This window comes from Rhinatrema bivittatum, chromosome 2 (assembly GCF_901001135.1).
Source record: "Rhinatrema bivittatum chromosome 2, aRhiBiv1.1, whole genome shotgun sequence".
NCBI lineage: Eukaryota > Metazoa > Chordata > Amphibia > Gymnophiona > Rhinatrematidae > Rhinatrema > Rhinatrema bivittatum.
The window spans coordinates 19080735-19102943 of NC_042616.1; the positions used below are offsets into that span (position 1 = coordinate 19080735).

Here is a 22209-nt window from a genome sequence, read left to right on the forward strand (position 1 = left end):
TTGACCCCCTTAAGGAAGCGGGCAATGTCCGGTTGCAGGAGAAGAGAGCCATCCGCTCGTGCGAAAGAATTCAGGGCCGCCACCTGGACTCGTAGAGAATTATAGGAGAGTCCCTGATCCAGACCATCTTGAAGAAACTGCAGAATCGACGGAACCGACGCCTCCGTGGGTCGGATCCCTCTGGAGGAGCACCAGATGTCAAAAGTTCTCCAAACTCGTACATAAGCAACCGAAGTAGAAGACTTCCGGGCCCGCAGCATAGTAGAAACTACCGCCTCCGGGTAGCCCCTGCGTCGAAGGCGGCGCCGTTCAAAAGCCATGCCGCAAGACAAAAGAGTTCGGCCTGGTCGAAATATACCGGACCCTGGTGTAGTAGACGAGGAAGATGACCAAGCCGAAGCGGTCCGTCCACCACCAACTGGAGGAGGTCCGCAAACCAAGGCCTGCGCGGCCACTCCGGACAAGGACAAGGACCACAGGCCCTTGATGATTTTCTATCCTGCGGAGAGTTTTGCCCACCAGGGGCCACGGAGGAAAGACGTAGAGCAGCTGATGAGCCGGCCATGGGAGGGCAAGGGCATCCACCCCCTCCGCGCCGCGTTCCCTCCGGCGACTGAAGAACCGAGGTGCCTTGGCATTGGCGGCCGTAGCCATCAAATCGACGCGCGGGGCGCCCCACCGCTGAATCACTAACCGCATCGCCACGTCGGAGAGCGCCCATTTGCCGGGATCCAGTTGTTGTCGACTGAGAAAGTCCGCCTGAATATTGTCTACCCCGGCGATGTGTGAAGCCGCGATCCTGACGAGATGCCGTTCCGCCCATTCCATTAGGAGGGTCGACTCGAGGGAGACATGGTTGCTTCTTGTGCCTCCCTGTCGATTGCTATAGGCCACCGTGGTGGCGTTGTCGGAGAGGATCCGCACTTCTTTGTTCTGAACCAGGGGGAGGAACCGTTGTAGCGCCAGCCGCACCGCCCTGGTCTCCAGCCGGTTGATCGGCCACTTCGCCTGCGTTGGGGACCACGTCCCCTGCGTTGTGCTCCGGTCGCAGACGGCGCCCCAGCCCACGAGGCTGGCATCGGTGGTGACTACCACCCAATTGGGAACCTCGAGGGAGACTCCCTGAGCCAGATTCGCCGGGACCAGCCACCAGTCCAGACTGTCCCTGGCGATCTGGGGGAGAGGAAGGATCACCTGATAATCCTGAGACACCGGCTTCTACCTGGAGAGAAGGGACGCCTGCAGAGGGCGCAGATGCGCAAAAGCCCAGGGCACCATATCGATGGTGGACGCCATCACTCCCAGCAACTGTAGGTAATCCCAGGAGGTGGGCTCCAGTAAAGCTGAAAAACGACAGACATGCTCCCGCAACGACTGAGCCTTGTCTGGGCGCAAGAACACCTTGCCCTGCAGCGTATCAAGCTGGCACCCAGGAAGTCCAGTCACTGAGAAGGAACCAGAGAACTTTTGGAGAAGTTCACGACCCATCCCAGGGATTGTAGAACCTGGACCACCCGGGCTACCGATTCTTGTCCGTGGGTGAAGGACTTTGCTCGAATCAGCCAATCGTCCAGATAGGGGTGGACTAATATTCCGTCCCTGCATAGGGCCGCCGCCACGACCACCATGATCTTCGTGAAGGTCCGCGGTGCCGTCGCCAAGCCGAACGGGAGAGCCGTGAATTGGAAGTGTCAATCCAGGATCTTGAAGCGGAGATAACGACGATGCGCCCGCAGGATGGGAATATGCAAGTAGGCCTCCGTCAAGTCCAGAGAGGCCAGGAACTCCCCCCGGTGAACTGCCGCGATCACCGATCGGAGAGTCTCCATGCGGAACCGGCTGACTCGCAGAGACTTGTTGACTTCTTTCAGATCGAGGATGGGCCGTGAGGAACCGTCCTTTTTCGGTACGACGAAGTAGATGGAATAATGACCCAAGCCCACCTCGCCGAAGGGGACGGCAGCAATGGCTCCTATGCTCTGCAGCCGGTCCAGAGTCTGTTGTACCGCCGCTCTCTTGAGATCTGAGCCGCAGGGGGAGAAGATGAACCGGTCCCTGGGAGGACGGACAAACTCCAATGCGTAGCCGTCTCTTATAGTGTCCAGGACCCACTGGTCTGCGGATATCCTCACCCACTCCTCGTAGAATTCCGCTAGTCGACCCCCTATCCTGGGAGTGGAGGAGTGGGCGCAACTGGCATCATTGGGACGACTTAGGCGGGGGATTGCCCTGCCCAGAGCCGTCACGGGCGGGTCGCCGCCCCCGAAAGGACCGGGACCAAGGCTGCCTATAAGATCTATAGCGCCTCTGCGCTCTGGATCTGGTCCGGGTAGCAGCGAACGCCCTGGAGGGACGATGTCTGTCTTCAGGAAGCCTGTGAACCGCATTCTCCCCTAGCGATTTGATGAGCTGGTCCAAGTCATCTCCAAAAAGGAACATGCCTCGGAAAGGCAAAGAACCCAAACTTGACTTAGAAGAGGCATCCACCGCCCAGTTGCGGAGCCAAAGGAGCTGTCGGGCCGCCACCACCGAGACCATGGACCATGCTTGAACTTGGAACAGGTCATAGAGGGCATCAGCCCCATAGGCTATGGCAGCCTCCAAGCGGTCAGCCTGAGCGGCTTCGTCCGGGGGTAGCGATTGGGAAGTGAGCAGTTGTTGGACCCATCGGAGACTGGCCCGCTGAGCCAGCGAGGTACACATCACCGCCCGCATGCCCAAGGCAGACACTTCAAACACCCGCTTTAAAAAGACTTCCAACTTGCGGTCCTGGGTGTCCCGGAGCGCCGTACCACCGGTGACTGGAATCGTCGTCCTCTTGTTGACCGCCGAAACGGCCGAATCTACCTTGGGAACCTTGATAAGGTCCAAGAAATCTTCCGGCAGCGGATACAACTTTTCCATGGCCCGAGAGACCTTTAAAGAGGCTTCAGGAGCATCCCACTCCCTGGTGAGAAGCTGCAGGAAAGACTCATGGATGGGAAAGGCCCGAGGCCTAGGGCGAAGCGCTGCGAGGACCGGATCCCCTTTCCTGGCCGATGTGGTGACTGCGGGCGCCACCGGAAGCGGTGGATCAGGGGGAGGGTCGAGATCCAGTTCCAGGAGGATCTGTTGAATCAGGTCATTCAGTTCATCCTTTTGGAAAATACGAAGCGCCAGCGGATCGTCCCCCTCGGGAGGTAACTCCGACAGCACAGGGTCCAGAGGATCAGGGGAAGTCCTCCCCACTGGCGCGATCGCTACCGAGGTGCCCTGTGCAACCCGAGGCCGAGGGAGCGGATCCTGGGCCCCTGAAACCGGCCCCACAAGGTCGGGGGGCGCACCAGGGGGGGCCAAGGAGACCCGAGGGGTCTTGGCCGGTGGGGGTTCAGGGGGAGGGGAGGGACCCCCGGGGACCCCCAGCCCCTGCAGATACGCGCTGTGCATGAGGAGTATAAATTCCGGCGAAAAACGCGGGAAGCTGGGAGGGGGGCCCGAGGAGGAAACATCCGGCGTCTCAGGAACTGGAAAGCCCCCCTCCGGGGATAAATTCGGAGGAGAAACCTCCCGAAAATCCCTCCACTCCAAAACCTCCTGTGCTACAGCAACGTGCTGTGCCAGCAACATGGCCGCCGTTCCCGCCAATGGCGGCGACGTGGCCGGCCCGCGCCGCCCTTGCCGGGGGGAGGGGAGGCCCGAAAAAGAACCGAGCGGCTGCGAGGTGCCTTCTCCACCCGGGAGACACCTCGCACAGATCCCCTCCCGCGAGATCTGGGACCCTGGCTCGCCGCAGGCCGCGCATCGGGACGGCCGCGGCATGACCAAAGCCGGGGAAATCAAAGAAAAAAAGGGCTCGGGGGGGGGGGGGGGGGGGGGGGCCTGACGGCACTTCGAGGTGCCGCGGGGGGGCCGGAGGGCCTGCACAACCCGCCTCACAGAATCCCAGCAGCTCCGATAAAAAAAAACCCCGGCGGCCAAAAAGCTGCGAAAAACAGGCCTCTGAGCCGTGGGATCGATTTCCACCACGTGGTGTGACCGGGGCCCCCGGCCGCCACGGGACTCCAAAGAGCTGCGGGAAGGAAGAAAAAAACCTGAAAAAGAACCACAACAGAGACAACAAACCCCAAAACTTACCACACGCGAGGAAGCAAGCTGAAGCAGAGAAGGCAGAAAGCAAGACACGCCTCCAAAGCTGGGGGCACAATTTTTTTTTTTACAAAACTTTAACTTGATTCAAAAGCAATACTAAGACAATTCAAATAGGTGACAGGAAAAGAGAGAAAGAAAGAAGAAAACCTGAAAACCCTGTCAGTGTGGGGGAGCCGAGATCCCCCCAACTCCCATCTGCTGGAGTCAGAAAGATACTGAGCTCCAGCAGAGGGAGCACTGGCTCTTACTGGTGACGTCCCTCGAAGTCTGTTCTGACTCCATCTGCTGGACGGGGGACATAACCCACCGTCTAGACTGATCCTGGTACGTACAGGGAACTTACTTTTTCTTCTAACAAACTTTATCCTGAATGGAGACAGGAGAATTAATGAGTTCATTTCCTACCTTGCTCTCCAGTGCCTGCAGCCGCTTAGCATGAGCAGAGATTTTCTTTTCCTGGGTCACTGAGATTTCCTCTTCAATCCTTTCCAACTTGCTGCTCATTGTTGCTTCCGGCCGCTCCACAACCATCCACAAAGAGTCCCAAGTCCTGGGCTGCAGTGGATCCAGAGCCAGCCCTGCCCCCTCCTCTGATCCCAGGGGCTCTGCCAGAGGCTGCACCGAGGAGGGATCTGGCTCTGGAGAAGGCAGAACCCCCTTCCTGGGCTCCACTGAAGTCCCAGAACCCATAAAACCATCCATTGGTCCGACAGGAACATCCATGGGAGACTGGCGAGATTTAGACTTTCCCTTTCTATTCGATGTAGTCAGAATCAGAGACAGGTCGGGCTGAGGATGAGAGAAAGAGAGAATTTGGAGAGAGAGTTAACTCCCTCCTGTACTGAGCACTTTGTGAATTAACAGAAAACACTCTCAGCACCTTTGTATCAAACCCATCACATTTAAACAGCGCTAACTCCCAAACCTCACACAGCAACATCCTATCTATGAAACAACAAAACTGGAAATGAGGTTAACATGCCCTAAAGCAGCTAAATAATGAACTTTTTGTAATATGTGAATTAGAGATGTTTTTAAATAAATAAAAATCTATTCCCTGCTGGAAAACAAAACAAGCTGGACTGATACAAACCTTACACAAAAACTAAATGCTAGCAGAATCCCTCCCCTCAGTCCCACATGGAATATACAGACAGACCCTCACCAAATACAGGATAAGGGAATATCAAATTGAAAAAAAAGTAATACAAATTACAAAACAACAATAGTAAAGTAAAATTACAGGTTACAGAGAGCAGAAAAGGTAAATCTCAGGTTTCTGTGTGCAAGTAAAATTGTGAGCTTTGAGGAGTCTCTTGCAGGCTAACTCCCCTCTACTCTCTTTATGGGGTGGTGCTTAGCTTTGACCCCTAAATCCTAACATTTTAATGCTCAAGTTTCTGAAAGTCAAATTATTGTGAATCCTAAGGGCAGCAATCAGAGCAGCTCATAAGAATGGCTGCAAACATAGGGGCCGATGCAAAAATCTTCCCGGAAAGAAGGCACTGACTTTTCAGCACCCGCATGGCACCTGCAGGGGGGGGGGGGGGGCATGCAATATTTAAATTAGGGGGGGTCACGATAGGAAGGAGGAGCTAGAGTCGTTTGTGCGACCTTAGCACCTCCTTCCTTGCACGACCCGCTGCACTACCCTGTCTGCCAGTAATGAAAACTGGCCACAGACTGTTTACTGGCAGACGGCCGGATATAAAAACTGACAGCATCATAACTCTGTCTGCTGAGTTATTTTATTTACTTTAAAAAAGAAGTACAGAAAAGCAGATTTTTCTGCTTTTCCGTCCTTCTTTTCAATGTATCTTTTTGCATTTGGAGTGAATGAGTGCATTTGCATGTGATGAGCGCTAACTCATTCACTCCGTGTCCGACGCGCGTTAAATAGGCGCTAATCCCCCTATTGCATTAGGGGGTGGATTAGCCCCTGTTTAACCCCCGTCCCACCGCAGGTTAAACAATGCGCTCGGCTGAGCTCACTGTCTTGCATCCATAGATTGAGACTTAAAGACCTGATCGCCACCTTGATTTCCTTTCCACGCTCCCAGTGCAGAGCCCCCGTCTGGAGCCCTTTACACTCAGTCCCGCTGCTTGCTAGAAAACGTCACAGGGACAGCAGAAAAGAACGGGTTGGAAAGACACGGCTTAGGGTTGCCAGGTTTCATGAAAGAACAAGCACTTTTTCCAAAAACACAAGCCCAAAACACGTGAAATTGAAACACCAATGTTTGTGAGTCGCATAGATGACAAAGGAAGCTTCACTGTTTGCATGTTGCAAAAGGTCTGCATGATGTGCACGAATGTCACACTTACACACAGCTCGATACAGTAAAGTGCCACCACGGTTACCCTGCTCCTAATCCGCTTTCTACTCACTTTCCGGCCGCGTTAGCCCTTCCTGCGATACACTATCCCCTTTAACCCATCCTTACCGCCTCTTTAAATCCCCAGGTAACCCCTTCCGCACGCGGCATGTATATCAGATGTAAACGATCGAATTAGCTATTCCCTACCATACAGTAACGTGCACCCCGACTATCGCTATTTTACCCTGCCATTTTGCCTCGCGTTTAACCTGCTAACTTACCGCCTACCCTTACCCCTGCGTTACGGGCAGGGGTAAGGGTAGACGGCAAACTTTCCCTCAAAATCATTGCAGTACACATGCGCTTCCTTAAATTAACTTAAAACAATAATGCTAGATCCATATATACTAACATTTGCAACGAGCCCCGCTTTTGGTAAAGATATATATATATACACCTAGATGTCAGGCAGCTGAGCCTGGGCGCGGAGGAAATTCAACCGGTGAGCCGCACGAAAGAACAGCTTCTTCCCGCCCCGTTTGACGTCATTGCTGGGGACTCAGCGCCTACAAAATCGGCGCTTTGCGGCACACCGCAGCCGCCGGCGCGCGGCTTTGTCCGGAACAGGACGGACAGGTTGGACACTCTCCGCCAAAACTCAGCTGCCACAGAGGCTTAAAGACCACAGTTGTTTGGCATATTAGCAACTCCTGCTATGAGCGTATTTCAAAAGTTTATGCCTCCAAAACGAAAGGGGAGGGGGTAAGGGTTTACCCCCCAGCACCTCTCCCATCTCCTATTCAGCAGGAGATAGTTCGCTATATGTCCAATGTAGCTCTGACTTCTCCAGCAACCAAGGATACTGCAGACTCAGTGTATATGGGAGATAACACTGGGACATTAGAGGAGGCGTCGCTGAGTCCAAATCTGAGGCCACCACCGCAGAGAGGAAGTGAGGCCTCCCCTGGGAGTACAACAGAGCAGATAACATCTACCGGGCCCAAGTTAATCTTGGTTAACCAAGGTGAGAGGCCTCCAGCCACGGAAGGTGTTGATCCTGAGGCAACAGATTTTCTGGAGGCTCGTTCAACCCAGATAGCCGAGACTGGAGGAGAAAGCTCTGTAACCAGAGGTGAGGCAATAGAGATCATAACACGCCCTCAAGTGGTGACACTAGAACTGTTGTGGGACTTGATGACTAGGATGAATCTTAATATGAAAGGGTTAGAAAAAAAGATTGATAATATTGCAGGGAATAATTCTCAGGATGTTATTGAGATCCGTGAGGAGGTAAAAAAAAATCTACAGAAAGAATTCAAAAATTGGAGGATTTAGAGAAAAAGAATCAGGAGTTCCATGCTGTAGTAGCTAAGGATAGAGAATATTTGTCTAGAAGATTAGAAATTAATGAAAATAATTCTAAACGATTAAATTTAAGAATACTAAATTTTCCAAGGGTGGTAGGACAAATGTTAAAGGAGACATTGCATCAGTTTTTCCAGGAAGTATTATTATTCCCAATAGAAGAATTACCAGTAATAAGCTTGTGTTACTTTTTACCTAAGAAAAGCCCTGCTATGAATATTATGGAATTACCATTTCAAGGTAACCTTACTAATTTCCTGGAAAATTCTGAAAGAATAATAGATAGAGGGGCACTATTAGTTACCTTTCAAAAATTCTCAGACCTTAATAAGGTAATGAAAAAATATTTTTCGATCTACCCTATGTCTTTTTGTGATAATTTGGTAAAAGTTTTCCCAGATTTGTCATATGCCACACAGCAAAAAAGAAAAGAGTTTTTGGCCTTTCGGCAGGAGGCGATTACTATGGGTTTTTCCTACATCTTGAGATTAACCTGCAAATGTATGTTAAAAAAAAGAACAGGATGTTTTTGTGTTTTTCTCACCCGATCAACTGAAAAATTTTATTGAACAAAGGAGAATAGTCACTTCCTCCCCACTTTCTAGTGAATAGTAAATTTGTAATCAGAGCTCAACTGTGGATGATATTAATAGAAGAAACTGTCTTTATTTCCTTATTTTGCTCCCTTTATTTTCCAGCCTCTGTTAATAATCTCGATAATGGGTAACATTTCTGTTGATGATAAAATAATAAGGAAAGAATTATGGAATTTTTATTGTTCTGATTGAAGTATTATGTAATCTTACTATTGTTTCTTGTATTAATTCGGAAAAATCAATAAAGATATAATTGAAAAAAAAAATACCTAGATGTCAGTTTCTGAATCCCCCATCTCCACGCGCGTTTATCCAGGTGGCGGCAGGAGCCGGCAGGCGCCCGTTTATCCGGGCGGCGGCAGGAGGGCAGGCGTTCATCTGGGCGGAGGGAGCCGGCGGTGAAAGCGGCCTCCAGCAGCCCCCGCCAGCAGTGAATGAATGCACGCCTGTGTACGACCATGCAATTTCGGCGCTCAAGGCAGTCACATGCCGTGACATCAAGCGTCGTGACGTCACGCCTTGAGCGCCGAAATTGCACGGGTGTACACAGGCGTGCATTCATTCACTGCCGGCGGGGGGCTGCTGGAGGCCGCTTTCACCGCCGGCTCCCTCCGCCCGGATGAACGCCCGCCCTCCCGCCGCCGCCCGGATGAACGCACGCCCGCCCGCCGGCTCCCACCACCGCCCGGATGAACGCGCGCCCGCCCACCGGCTCCCGCCGCCGCCCGGATAAACGCGCGCCCACCCGCCCGCTCCCGCCGCCTGGATGAACGTGCGCCCACCCGCCCGCTCCCCGCCTGGATAAATGCGCATGGAGATAGGGATTCGGAAACTGACATCTAGGTATATATATAACAACTTTACCAAAAGCGGGGCTCGCTGCAAATGTTAGTATATATGGATCTAGCATTATTGTTTTAAGTTAATTTAAGGAATCGCGCGCCTTGATGACTGCACGCCCGCCCGCGTGGAGATGGGGGATTCGGAAAGTGACATCTAGGTATTATATATATATATATATATCAACTTTTGTTTTAGTTTTCGCCCTGCGCCTTGCTTCGGGAGGGGGGGGAACCATCCACTTCCTGGTACCTGTCATTTCAAATGTCAGTTGAAATGACATTTGAAATGACAGGTACCAGCGCACCCAGGATACTGTATAGGCGCTGTATTACGTTGTCTACGCAGACGACGTACAGGTTCTTATACCTATTTCCGATTCCATCTCCAATGCCCTAAAAAGATGGGACAGCGCCCTCACATCCATCAACTGTCTCCTCACTCAGCTCAACCTAGCCCTAAACCCCAACAAAACAGAACTCATGATCATCTCTCCTCAAGCCATCAATTCCTTACCTACACTTGCAACCAATTCTCCCCCCTCTCTCCCCACTTTCTCCCAAACTGTTAGAGACCTAGGTGTCACACTTGACCCCCAATTCAGCCTACAGAAATGTATCTCATCCACCATCAAAGACTGCTACTACAAACGTCACACCCTCAAAAAACTTAAACCCCTCTTGCATTTCAACGACTTCAGAACCGCCCTACAAGCCCTTATTTTATCCAAAATAGACTATTCAAACGCTTTGCTCCTAGGTCTCCCGAAAAACACCCTTGCCCCCCTTCAACTACTGCAAAATGCAGCTGCACGTATATTAGCCGGCTCCCGCAGAAAAGAACACATCACACCTGTCCTCAAACAACTACACTGGCTTCCCATCACTGCCAGAATCCAGTTTAAAACCCTCACCCTCATACATAAAGCCGTCCACAATCCTGACATGCTCTGGTTCTCAGACAGTCTACATATCCGTTTCCCCTCCAGACCCACCAGAACACCCTACACAGCAAATATTCACACTCCATCTCCCAAACTTTACCACCTAACAACCACCAAACAATGTGCGCTTTCCCTAGCTGGACCCTCCCTATGGAACTCCATCCCCACCCATCTACGCCATGAGACCTGCCCCAAAAAATTTAGAAAAAATCTCAAGACTTGCTTTTCGCACGAGCCTACACATGAACCCCCCTGCTTGTTACTCATTCTATCCAAACCCCTCCCCTGCCCCTCTCCTCTCCCCTCAAACCCAGAACTTTTTATTGTAAAGAATTTACTTGTATATAATTTTTATTGCTTATATCTAACCATGTTATTACGCTTATATATTTGTACAGTATTTTCCATTTTGTTTCCCCCCTCTTCCCAGTTCCCTTATCAGTTACATTGTAAAGCCCTGTTGGCCAGTTTTATGTTACATGGAAACCGATGTGATGTTTGCTTAACGAATGTCAGTATACAAAAATTTTAAATAAATAAATAAAATGGGTTGCACGGGCCTAATGCTTCACCTAACGCTTCGCAGACATGGCTTGCATTTGCAAGCAATTTAAATAGAGTATCGAGCGGTATGTGAAGAAAACTGTGCGTCCGGCACTGCCGCACTCTAACGCTGCATAACTGTATCGACCTGAAAATTTGCACATAGCCTTACTCTCACTGCTAACAACAGACTGAATCCATGCTTTTAGTTCACATGCCTCTTCCCACACTTGACAGTGTCTTTTAGGTCCTTACTTTACCCATAGTAGATCAAATCCATTTAGTGGCGTAGCAGCCAATGACAGAAACAGCAGCTATGGCCAGGCTTTCTTACAAAGGGGATCTGCTGCAGGGAGAAGAAATGAGAAAAAAATTAAATGAAATTAAAAGTGGTGTAGGACAAATTAAAAAAAAACACCAGCCCCATACACAAATAACCCCCTCCGATCACATCTCTGGCCCCTAAACACTCATTTCCCCCTCCCCACTCCCTACAAACCCGTCTTCAATCCCCCCACACTCAGTCTCCCCTCCTGATCCCTGGTTGTAGGCAGCTGAGTGCTCCACACCTTTCAGCATTCAGGGCTGCAGCTGCACAGAAGCTTCTTGGTCACCCACGACGCTTGTTGCTTCCTGCAATGCCAGGCCGGGTCTGCCCGCGTGCTCCTGGGATTGCTGGCTCTGGTTAGCTTAATGCTGCAATAGGTTAGGGTGCGCCTGCTATGGACAGGCCTCACCGGCAGCAGCAGCCAATCACTGCAACATCAGAGCACAGGTCCCGCCCACCAAAGCCCAAACAAAAAACGCGATTGGCAGGAAGAAACGCCCAATTACATGCAGCCCGCGAATGACTAGGAAAAAAAGCCCAATCACGCGGGAAATAAGTGAGGTTGGCAACCCTTCTCCGAGACAGAGCTTTATTGCAGTCGCTTAAGAATCATCACTCTGCGACTGCTGGTGGAGCTGCTGCTGCCGATGAGTCATCAATCTGCGACTGCTGGAGGGACTGCGCAGCAAAGGAAAAAGCGGCAACCTTGAGGGTGGTTGGCAGTCACGTGGCCAGCCCAGATCTAACGCAACCGGCACAAATGTGGTTTTTTTTCCTACAGAATGGCAAAGAAATAGCCCAGCTGAGTGTGAAATAGCCCGATCTGCCAACAATGTGTGCACTACTGTGGGGCCATAATGTTTGCAGGTGAGCTAGGAGGAATCTCCCTCCCCCTCCTCTAGGTGTGTCGGAGGAATATTTATGCCAAAGAAAATATACATAAAGAAATTAGAAATTATCTCATTAAAAGAAATGCAATATGTACTGCAAAAAAACTACACTTGGAGAAATCTTGAAGGGAAAGAAGAAAAATATAATCTTCAAAAATGCATCAACATAACCTAGTAACTCAGTAAAATTATCGCATCACCACATTGTGCTTTTTAAATAAATTAAAGCATGACTTTTCCTTGCCCCTTCCCTGCAGCCACTGTGAAAAAAACTCAGCTCACACTGTTCACTCTCTCATTCCTCCACTTCATAAGAACATAAGAAAGAAGCCATAACGAGTCAGACCAAGGGTCCATCAAGCCCAGCATCCTGTTTCCACCAGGTTACAACAAGTACCTGGCAAGTACCCAAACATAAAATAGATCCCATGCTACTATTGCCAGTAATAGCAGTGAATATTCCCTAAGTCAACCTGATTAATAGCAGTTAATGAACTTCTCCAGGAATTCTTCCGAACTTTTTATAAACCCAGCTACACTAAGTGCCCTAATTACATGCTCTAGCAACGAATTCCAGAGCTTAATTGTGCATTGAAAAATAATTTTTTCCAGCTTGTTTTAAAGTTGCTACTTTTAACTTCATAGAGTGCCAAGGGGGAGCAATTTTAGGCAGCAGATTTTCAGGGCTGGCCTCACAGTCTGGGACAGTGGAAGCACTAGATGTACTAGGTAGTTTCCTAAAGTTCTACAGTTTTTAGGGCAACAGCAGCAGCGGGACTGGATAAGGCTGGCATAAGCTAAGGCCCAAGCCTTGCTGTATCAGTGGGAGCGAGCTCCCTGTTGCTTCTTCTACCACCCTTGCCCAAATGGTTGTCTCCCATTGTAGAGGCTTTCAGTAGCGCCATAACCCAACTTAATTTCCAAATTCACGGCAGCTCTGATACTGCCACCTGTGCTCCCAGAACCATATTTGAGATTGTGGGAATTGGCAAGAACACTCCAGGAGCTGGGGGAGGGTGGGGGGTTGGGAGATAGAGGAAGTTAAATTTTCTGGGGCTGGAGAGGGAGTGAATGCATGGCTGAAGTCTTACGCAGGGCATCTCATACCCTTGCAATGGCCCTACAGCAGGATGGCATCCGAGGACACGGCCATGGCGTCGGACGTGATGGAGAGTGCTGTGCCTGATGTCCACGGTAGCGATTTGAGGGCGGAGGCAGTCGGCTCGGTGGTGAGTGCTGGCATGAGCGCGGCTAAGGGGCGGGCCTCTTGTTCACGGGCGTGGGGGTGTGTGTGTGTGTGCGACTGCAATGCCGGGCAGTAAGGGGGGCTCTCGCAAGGCCATTTTGCCTGCTCAGCCTCTGTCGGGTCCCGCCCCTTCTTCTTCCCATCGCGATGCTTGCCAGCAGCCGGCAGCTCCGGTGCTTGTGCACATGGAGCTGTCCGGTGCTGTAACAGGCAGAGTCGCAGAGGATAAGGCTGCGCTGCCTTCTCCTGTGCCTGGACCCTGTGCTGGGCTTGTTCCTGTGCAGGACCTGGTCAGGGGCTCTTCTGTTGGGGAGGGGGCTAGTGCCAGTGATCAAGCCCCCCTGGATGGACAGCCTCCGGTTTTCCCAGGGTAGAGGCTTCTGGGGCTCCGGTTGCAAATCCAGCTCCGGGGTTAGATGACGGCAGGGCCAGTGTCCGGTACCCTCCGGCTGGATCTTCTGGGTGGGCCCCCTCTGGTTCCCCTGGGGCCCAGGGCCATAGTCTGGCTACGAGCCCAGATGCTGACTGGTGGTCCACTAGCAGGGGCTCACCAAGGGTGGGGGTCCTGGGGATGGTTACGGCCCCTTTTTCTTTATGTGGCTTGGGGGCCCTTCGCCGTCTTGGTACGGCGGTCCATCTGGGTGGTTCCTTGCTCCTCCAGTTCCCCCTTGGGGCGTCGGTTTGGGCCCTTGGAGGGGTATGCAGGCCCTGGTCTCTTCGGGTGATGGTCCCTGGGGTTGTCCTTACTTCTTTGAGGGACCACGGGCGAGTCCAGGTGGTTCCGGGTCGGCTGGGCCTGTGGCTGCTGCTTCTGATCTGTATCCGCAGATTCTTCCGGGGGATGGAACGGATGACGGGCCGGGTCCTTCGCGACAAAAGGAGTGGCGCAATGATCCCATCTCTGCGGCTACCAGCATGCCCAGTCCTGTGGGAGCGCCGGTCGGCGTGGGTGGTCCAACCAGTGGACAGCGTGCATCGGGTTCCGAGGCTTCAGCTCCGGTCGAATCCGGTGGTACCAGCAGTCCGATTGGTGAGTTGCCTGCGTCTGGCGTGGGTGTCATGGTGACGAACGTTAGTGTGAGTGATGTGGCCACTGCTTCTCCAGCTGTAGTTGGGGCGCCCGCGGATGCTAGTGCCGTGGCTTCCAAGAAACGTGTGCGGTCCCGGCGCAAGAAGAAGCGATCCTGCTCCAGCTCTGCCGCTTCTTCTTCCTCTTCCTCGTCAGCATCCTCCGATGTTTTGGTGCGGGGCGTTGGTACTCAAGGAGGGGGGGGGGGGGGCGTCCGGCCAGGTCCTGGAAAGGGGGTCTCCTGCTCTCGTCAGCTTATCGGAGCTGTGGGAGGATGTTGCAAGATCCCTCCAATGGAAGATCAGGCAGCGGAAATATATAGATATCTTCACGCTGCTCGAGGGACGCCGAGGGAGGAGGAAGGCGAAGAAAAGTCGGCGTGGGGGTGATAGGCCGCAGGGGGGGAGGATCGCCGGGTGGCGCGTAACGTGCTGAATTGGATCCGCTCCTTTCTTCAGCTGGCCAGTGTGGTGGGGCATCGTGATCCGGCCCAATACGGTCCGTTACTCGCTTATGCTGATGCCATTTTGGATGCCAGTCGGGTGTATGAGGGATGGTCGTGGCTCAATTATGATGAGCGATTCCGCGACAATGGAAGAAAATAAGCACATGGCTTGGGGGACCAGGGATGTTGGGTTGTGGTTGACCCAGATGGGTTCCAAGGCAGGGTCTACTTCATCAGTGGACACGGGTAGGTCTGCTGGTGTCTCCGGTGTGCGGTCCTTTCAGTCTGGGGCCGCCTCCGGGGGCGGTAGTCGAGCAGGGGTTGCCTTCCCCAATGTGTATTGGAAGTACAATCGTTCGGCATGCAATTTTCCCGATTGCAAGTTCCGGCATGCATGTTCTGGGTGCGGACAGGGACACCCTGCATCCAAATGTCCAAAGCGTATGGGTGGAAGAAGTCATTCCTAAGAACCCTCCTAAGTGACTTTTCGAGTGTGGCTCCTACCCCCGTCCACTTGGACGCCATGTGGTCCTGGCTGGGTAGGTACCCGAAAGTGGCGGTTGCTAATTTGTTGCGGGTAGGTTTTGAACAAGGTTTTTTTTTTTTTTGGGTTTTTTTTTGGTTTTGAAAGACCTTTATTGCTTCTGAATGTATTTAGTGCAGAATTTACTATGGTTGTATATATCTCGGGCAACAAAATGAGAAGATAACACGGTTCCCAACAGTTATAAGATACAATAAAAATACAAGGGAAATCAAAATTACAGCATAGCAAAAATGTATTACATATTAAAAAAACATTTTAGAAATAAATATTAACACATATCCAACACAAGTAGTTGACGGTCAATAAAGACTCTAACTTGACTTGATCCCCAGACAAAGCACAAACATGGAATTAAAAGCTAAACACAAACACTTTGCTTACACACCAGTCTCACAACTGCTCACATCCAAATCTTAAATAAAACTTATCAGATAGGAAGTGTTTGTCCACTCAAAACAATTATATATTATGTACAACATTTTTTTTTTTAATTTAAATTTTATTGGCAACTGGAACAATAACATAGCCATATTCGCTTCAAATACAGAGCAATTAAACGTACAATAAAGCTTTTACAACCAATGTCTTGCCATACTTTTTCTTTCCCCCCCCCCCCCCCCCCCCCCATGTCATTCTCCCTGGTTGATACGTGCGCCAATTATGGGAGGTTTGGGATTGGCTGCCTCCATCTCGTCCTGTGTGAGCCCCGCAATGTCACCATAACCTTATAAGCCAGCCGCTCCGGACCTCCTTCCCCATGGGAACTTGCACTTCCCCAGTGCTCTCCCGCTTCTCAAAGCGCATTATACCAATGTAAAAAGGGCTCCAAAATTAAGACATGCTTTGCCACTGTATCCTGTTGTTGGGCCCTTATGTAAAACCACGAGTGCATAATCCATAGCCGCTGTATAACTGACTCCACAGCCGGCGGCCTGTCCTGCTTCCAATGTGCCGCCAGTTCCTGACGCGACGCGCTTAGCACGTGGTGCACCAACTGTCTCACCCTCCTCGGCCACGCCTCTGGAAAGTCGGACAGCAAGAAGAATGCCGGTTTGAAGGACACCGGGATATGTAGCATCTGTGTTAACGCCTGTCGGATCCATTGCCAAAACGATGTTATATTGGTGCATCCCAACAAAATATGTAAGTATGTCCCCTTTTGCGTACAGTTCCTCCAGCACGTTTCAGCTTGTGCCGGGTACATTTTGTGCAGCTTGGCCGGCGTCAGATACCACCTCGCCAATACTTTGTAATTAGTCTCCATGATGTTGGCCGAGATAGTCCCTCGGGATGCTTGCAGAAAGCAAGTATTCCAATGCGACTCCGTCCAATTTAAATTTAAGTCCTTTTCCCAGGCCTGCTGAAAACGATGACGGGTCAGGTCTTGTTCAGATAACCAAACGTAGATATTTGAAATGGTCCCCTTTAATTCTTCCATTGTACTGCACAAGCTTTCAAACGCCGAGCATTGCCTGCTTACATTCACTCTGATATAAGGGTCCTGAAGACAATGTCGTATCTGGAGGTAGCGGTAATACTCCCCTCTGGGAAGGTCGTATTGACATTGTAGTTCCTCAAAGGAGTTTATGCGAGAGTCCTGAAACAATTGTCCATACCGCAAAATCCCCCACTTACTCCACCTATCCAGACCAACCCCCCCTTCAAATACCCCACATCGTTGCTGATACAGCCCAATAGGTAATAGTGGAGTCACCACCTCCTTCCCCGTCAGCCTCCCCCGGCATTGACTCCAAATTTTTAACGTTGCCTGCGTAAAGGGATTTTCTACCTCTTTAGGGTACCCTTTCATTGGGAGCCCCCACACCCTCGTATGTAGAGGCATACCCCCCCCCCCCCCAGGCTTTGCTCCAATTGAGCCCATAGTTTTAGACGTCGCCCCGCAGCCCATTCCGGTATGACCCGGAGCTGTGCCGCTTGATAATACTTAATAAAATTGGGAACCGCTAGCCCCCCTTCCTCTCTAGGATGATACAACACCCTCCTCGCTATTCGCGGTGGCCTTCTCCTCCATATAAAATGAAACACCTTGGTTTGCAGGGATCGTAAGAATTTCGAGGGTACCTCTATCGGCAGCGATTGGAAGAGATACAACCATCTTGGTAATATATTCATTTTGATCACTGCCACTCTCCCCAACCATGTCAGCTTATAGGGAAACCATATATCCAGATCCCTAGTCATTTGCGTCATCAAGGGAACATAGTTGAGATTAAACAACTGCCTCCAATTTGCAGACATTGTGATCCCTAGATATTTTATCCCCTTCGTGGCCCATTTGAAGGGAAATTTAGCCTATAACGCCGGGATCTGCTCCTCCGGCAGTGTTACATTCAAAATCTCGGTTTTGGTCATATTGACTTTGAACCCAGACATCCCACTAAATCTGTCCAATTCTTTAACTAATATCGATAGGGTACTCTGAGGGTGAGCCACTGTAAACAGGAGGTCATCTGCGAACAGCGTGATTTTAGAACAATCTCCCCCTATATCCAATCCGCTTATATCCCCATTTTGGCGAATAATAGCAGCCAATGGCTCCATAAATAGAGCAAATAAGAGAGGGGATAGGGGGCACCCCTGTCTGGTGCCCCTCTCCAGCACAAACGCCTCTGAGTAATAGCCATTCACTTTGACACAGGCTTTAGGGTTGGTGTACATTGCTCTGAGCCATTGTTGAAAATTATGACCTAACCCCACCTTACGCATGACCCCAAACAAAAACCCCCAGTGCACCCGGTCGAAGGCCTTTTCCGCATCCACTGCCATTAAGACCAAGGGTACACCCTGTTTCTTTGCGGCCCACATCAAATTCACTACTTTTCGAACGTTATCCCCCGCTTGCCGGCCCTGTATGAACCCAGATTGATCGGGCTGTATAAGGGAAGGTAATACCATATTTAATCGTCTAGCCAGCACTTTAGCTAAGATCTTTAAGTCTACATTAAGCAGGGATATCGGTCTATAACAGCCGCACAGCGTTTTATCCTTGCCCGGCTTGGGCAACACAGTGATCCCCGCCAGGCTCATGGTTTCCAGTAGAGCCGAAGTCTCGAGTAGATCATTATATACCTCTTGCAAATGTGGGACAAGCAGATCCTTATATTTTTTATAAAACAGCCCGGTAAATCCGTCCAGCCCAGGGGCCTTGTGAATTTTCAAACTAGTAATAGCATCAGAAATCTCCCCCCTAGTAATTGGCATATCCAAAATTCGGACTTGGTGTTCCTCTAAACTGGGTATTTATTTATTTTATTTTGATTTTTTTCTATACCGGCATTCGTGATAATATCACATCAAGCCGGTTTACAATAAACAATGGGGTGATAACCGGAACAGAGAACAAATAATATGTACTATACATATTATAGATGCAGTTACAATAAACAAGGAGTCGTACAACTAGGAGCAAGAAGAAGAAAAGATAGTAACTTTAACATAGTGTATAAACCCGTAGAATGGTAGAATTTCCAAAAAATTGGCAGTGTGTGATTTACAATGAATTGTTCAGTTCGAATATGTAGTTAATAACAATATAGAAGAAATCATAAGTAATGAAAATTCTGGATGTTTATAATGCTTAGGGGAAGGTTACCAGGATGGTTGTAATAAGAAAGTTGTTGCTTGGAGGTTGAATATCGGAGAGAATTGTTATTAATCTGAGTCTGGGAAGGCTTGTTTGAAAAGCCATGTTTTAAGTCTTTTTCTAAATGTCAGTAAGCAGGGTTCCTGTCTAAGTTCCGTTGGTATGGAGTTCCAAAGAGTGGGTCCTGCTGTGGAGAAAGCCCTATCTCTGTAAGTTATGTGGAGGGAAGTTTTGGAAGGCGGTACTTGCAGAGACTCTTTGTAGTACTCTCTTATGGGTCTGGAGGATGTATGCTTTATGAAAGGGATTTGTAGGTTGAGAGGAGCGATTTGTTGGATGGATTTGTAGATTATGGTGATTGACTTATAAAGAATTCTGAAATGGATTGGCAGCCAGTGTAAATCTTTAAGGATTGGGGAGATGTGCTCTCTTCTCCTTGTATTTGTTAGAATTCTGGCTGCTGTATTTTGAACCATTTGTAGCGGTTTGGTATGTGATGATGGGGTACCTAATAATAAAGAATTGCAATAGTCTAACTTGGAGAAGATTATTGCTTGTAGGATAGTTCTGTAGTCATGGTTGTGGAACAGTGGTCTTATTCTTTTTAAAACATGCAGTTTATGAAAGCAGTCTTTAGTAGTTTGGTTTATGAAAGCTTTTAAGTTAAGCCTACTATCGATGATTGCGCCCAAATCTCTTACTTTTGTTGTTTGTAAATTGGTTGGAGGAATTGTGGGGGTGTGGCATATCTCAGAGGATATGAGAAGGAGTTCCGTTTTTGAGGAATTTAGGATTAAATTCATACTGGAAAGGAGGGAGTTGATTTCTTGCAAACAGTATTCCCAAAGATCGAGGGGTTTTTTAATGGATTCTTTGATTGGTATCACAATCTGGACATCGTCGGCATAAAGGTAGTGTTTAAGATTCAAGTTGGTTAATAGCTGGCAGAGAGGGAGGAGGTAGATGTTAAAGAGGGTGGGTGAGAGGGATGAACCTTGGGGAACTCCTTGAGATGAAGGGAAGCGTTAAGATTCTTTGCTGTGTATTTTTACCTTGAAGCCTCTGGTTTTTAAGAATGAGTGGAACCATGACAGTGCAGAGCCTGTTATGCCGATGTTCAATAGTTGGTTTAGGAGCATGGAATGGTTAACAGTATCAAAGGCGGCTGAGAGGTCCAAGAGAATCAAAAGGTAGGACTGGCCTTTGTCTAGGCCTAGGATGAGGTAGTCTGTTAAGGAAATTAGGAGAGATTCTGTGCTTAACGATTTCCTGAAGCCAAATTGTGAAGGGTAGAGAATTTTGTGGTCTTCCAGGTAGTCTGATAATTGGGAGTTAACCAGTTTTTCCATGACTTTTGCAATGAATGGGAGGTTAGAGATAGGGCGAAAGTTGAAGGGGTCGTCTGGGTCTAACTTTGGTTTTTTCAAGAGCGGTTTGATTGATGCCATTTTGAGGTCGTCAGGGTAGAGTCCTTTAGATAAAGAGCAGTTGATTATGTCTGCCAGAGCTTTGGATATGGTGTCCGGAATAAGGAGGAGTAATTTGGAAGGGATTAGGTCTAATGGGTGTGTCGATGGTTTCATATTTTTCAGTATTCTAAGGATCTCCGAAGTTGTAGTGGGTTCAAATGAGTTGAGTGAGATGTTTTTGTTATGGTGTATAAAGGTATTGTGTGATCTTCCCCAAATAGTCATCTATTTGTTCTGCAGTCACAGTTAACTCTTCCGTATATAACTGCTGATAAAATTGGGCAAACCGATTCCTTATTCCTGTATTTTCCATGAGAATGCTACCGTTATGGGCCTTTACTTTGAGGATGGTACTTTGTGCTATTTGTTGTTTCAATTGCCCTGCTAGCCATTTGCCCGGCTTGTTGCCCTCCAGGAAGTAGGTCCCCCTTCTATTATCCAGCTTATCCAAGATCTCCCCATCCAACAATGTGCGTAATTCATTACGTTTCTGATCTAACGCTCGGAGGACCCTCCATCCCCCTACTCTCTTATTATTATTATTATTATTATTTATTTCTTTTATATACCGACGTTCGATCGAGATATCACATCGGTTTCCAGATAACTCAAAGAATAGGGTAGTAACAGCCCTATTTTACATTATAACATTGTAATAAATATAATAAATTATAACATTGTAATAAATGTAACGAATTATAACAGAAATAACAGGATTACATTGAACATTTGATGTAGTATATAACATATGTACATAAATGATTTGTTGATGAGGATATATTAAGGTTAGGTTGGCAGGGAGGGTTGTAAGGGGGGGATGGGGGGGATAGGTGGGAGGAAGGTGGTGCAAGGGAGGGAAGATGGTGATGCGAGATGCTTGTGTAGGGGGGCGTGGTGTGTTGCAGTTGAGTTTGGGTAGGTTACGTGTCAGGTGGGAATGCTTTTAGGAACAGCCATGTTTTGAGGTGTTTTTTGAAGACTTGCAATGAAGGTTCATTTCTTAGACAGGTGGGGAGGGAGTTCCATAAGGAGGGGCCCGCAATTGTTATGGCTCGTTTGCGGGTGACGTTGAGGTGTGCAGATTTGAGATTGGGTACGGCTAGGAGGCCAGTGTTGGTGGATCTGAGAGTTCTTTGAGTAGGGTAAGGTTGTATTCCGTTGTTTAGCCAGTTCATGTTGTTGTTGTTTATTTTTTTGTGCATGAGGGTGAGGGTTTTATACTGGATTCTTTGGGTAATGGGAAGCCAGTGGAGTTCTTTGAGAGTGGGTGTGATGTGTGAGGATTTTTTGTTGTTAGTGATGATTCTGGCGGCAGCGTTCTGTAGCACTTGGAGGGGTTTGATGTGAATTTCTGGTAGGCCAAGGAGGAGGGAGTTGCAGTAATCAAGTTTTGCGAAGATAATTGATTGAAGGACTGTTCGGAAATCATGCTCTTGGAGAAGGGGTTTGAGTTTTTTTAGTGTCTGGAGTTTGAAGAATCCATCCTTGATTGTATTGGAGATGTGTCGTTTAAAATTGAGATGGCTGTCGATTGTTACGCCTAGGTTTCTTGTGGACGGCGTGGGTGAGATTTGTGGCACTCCCGGGTTGGTTGAGCTTCCTGAGTGGTCGGAGGGGGTGCACTTGAGTGGAAGAGAGGGACGGTCATCGTGGATGTGAATGATTTCTGTTTTGGCTTGGTTGAGGCATAGAGATAGTTGAGATAGCAAGTGGGATAGATTTAAGCTGAGTATGTTCCATTTTTCCATGGTTAGTTGGATGGACTTGTTTATGGGGAGTAACATTTGTATGTCGTCTGCATAGATGAAGTAGGTGAGGTTTGCCTCTGAAAGGTATTTGCATAGTGGGATGAGGTAAATGTTAAATAGGGTTGAGGAA

The 22209-nt window shown here is 49.3% G+C and overlaps 1 protein-coding gene across 10 annotated transcripts in view; it reads right to left on the reverse strand.

Annotated features, from left to right (window-relative positions):
• The window catches only part of LOC115083627 (zinc finger protein 585A-like), a 738796-nt gene that overhangs the window by 114455 nt on the left and 602132 nt on the right, over nucleotides 1-22209 (reverse strand). For 2 of the 10 annotated variants that reach the window (XM_029587550.1, XM_029587547.1), the window contains exons 1-3: nucleotides 11303-11443; nucleotides 10989-11079; nucleotides 4534-4917 (exon numbers count right to left, since the gene is read on the reverse strand). The exons of 7 other annotated variants lie outside the window; for them this stretch is intronic. In XM_029587550.1, the coding sequence (XP_029443410.1) occupies nucleotides 4534-4917; nucleotides 10989-10997 (393 nt within the window). In that variant the 5' untranslated portion in view covers nucleotides 10998-11079; nucleotides 11303-11443. Of the gene's footprint in view, nucleotides 1-4533; nucleotides 4918-10988; nucleotides 11080-11302; nucleotides 11444-22209 lie in introns of those variants that run through there. One more of the 10 variants, XM_029587548.1, reaches the window with a different exon arrangement.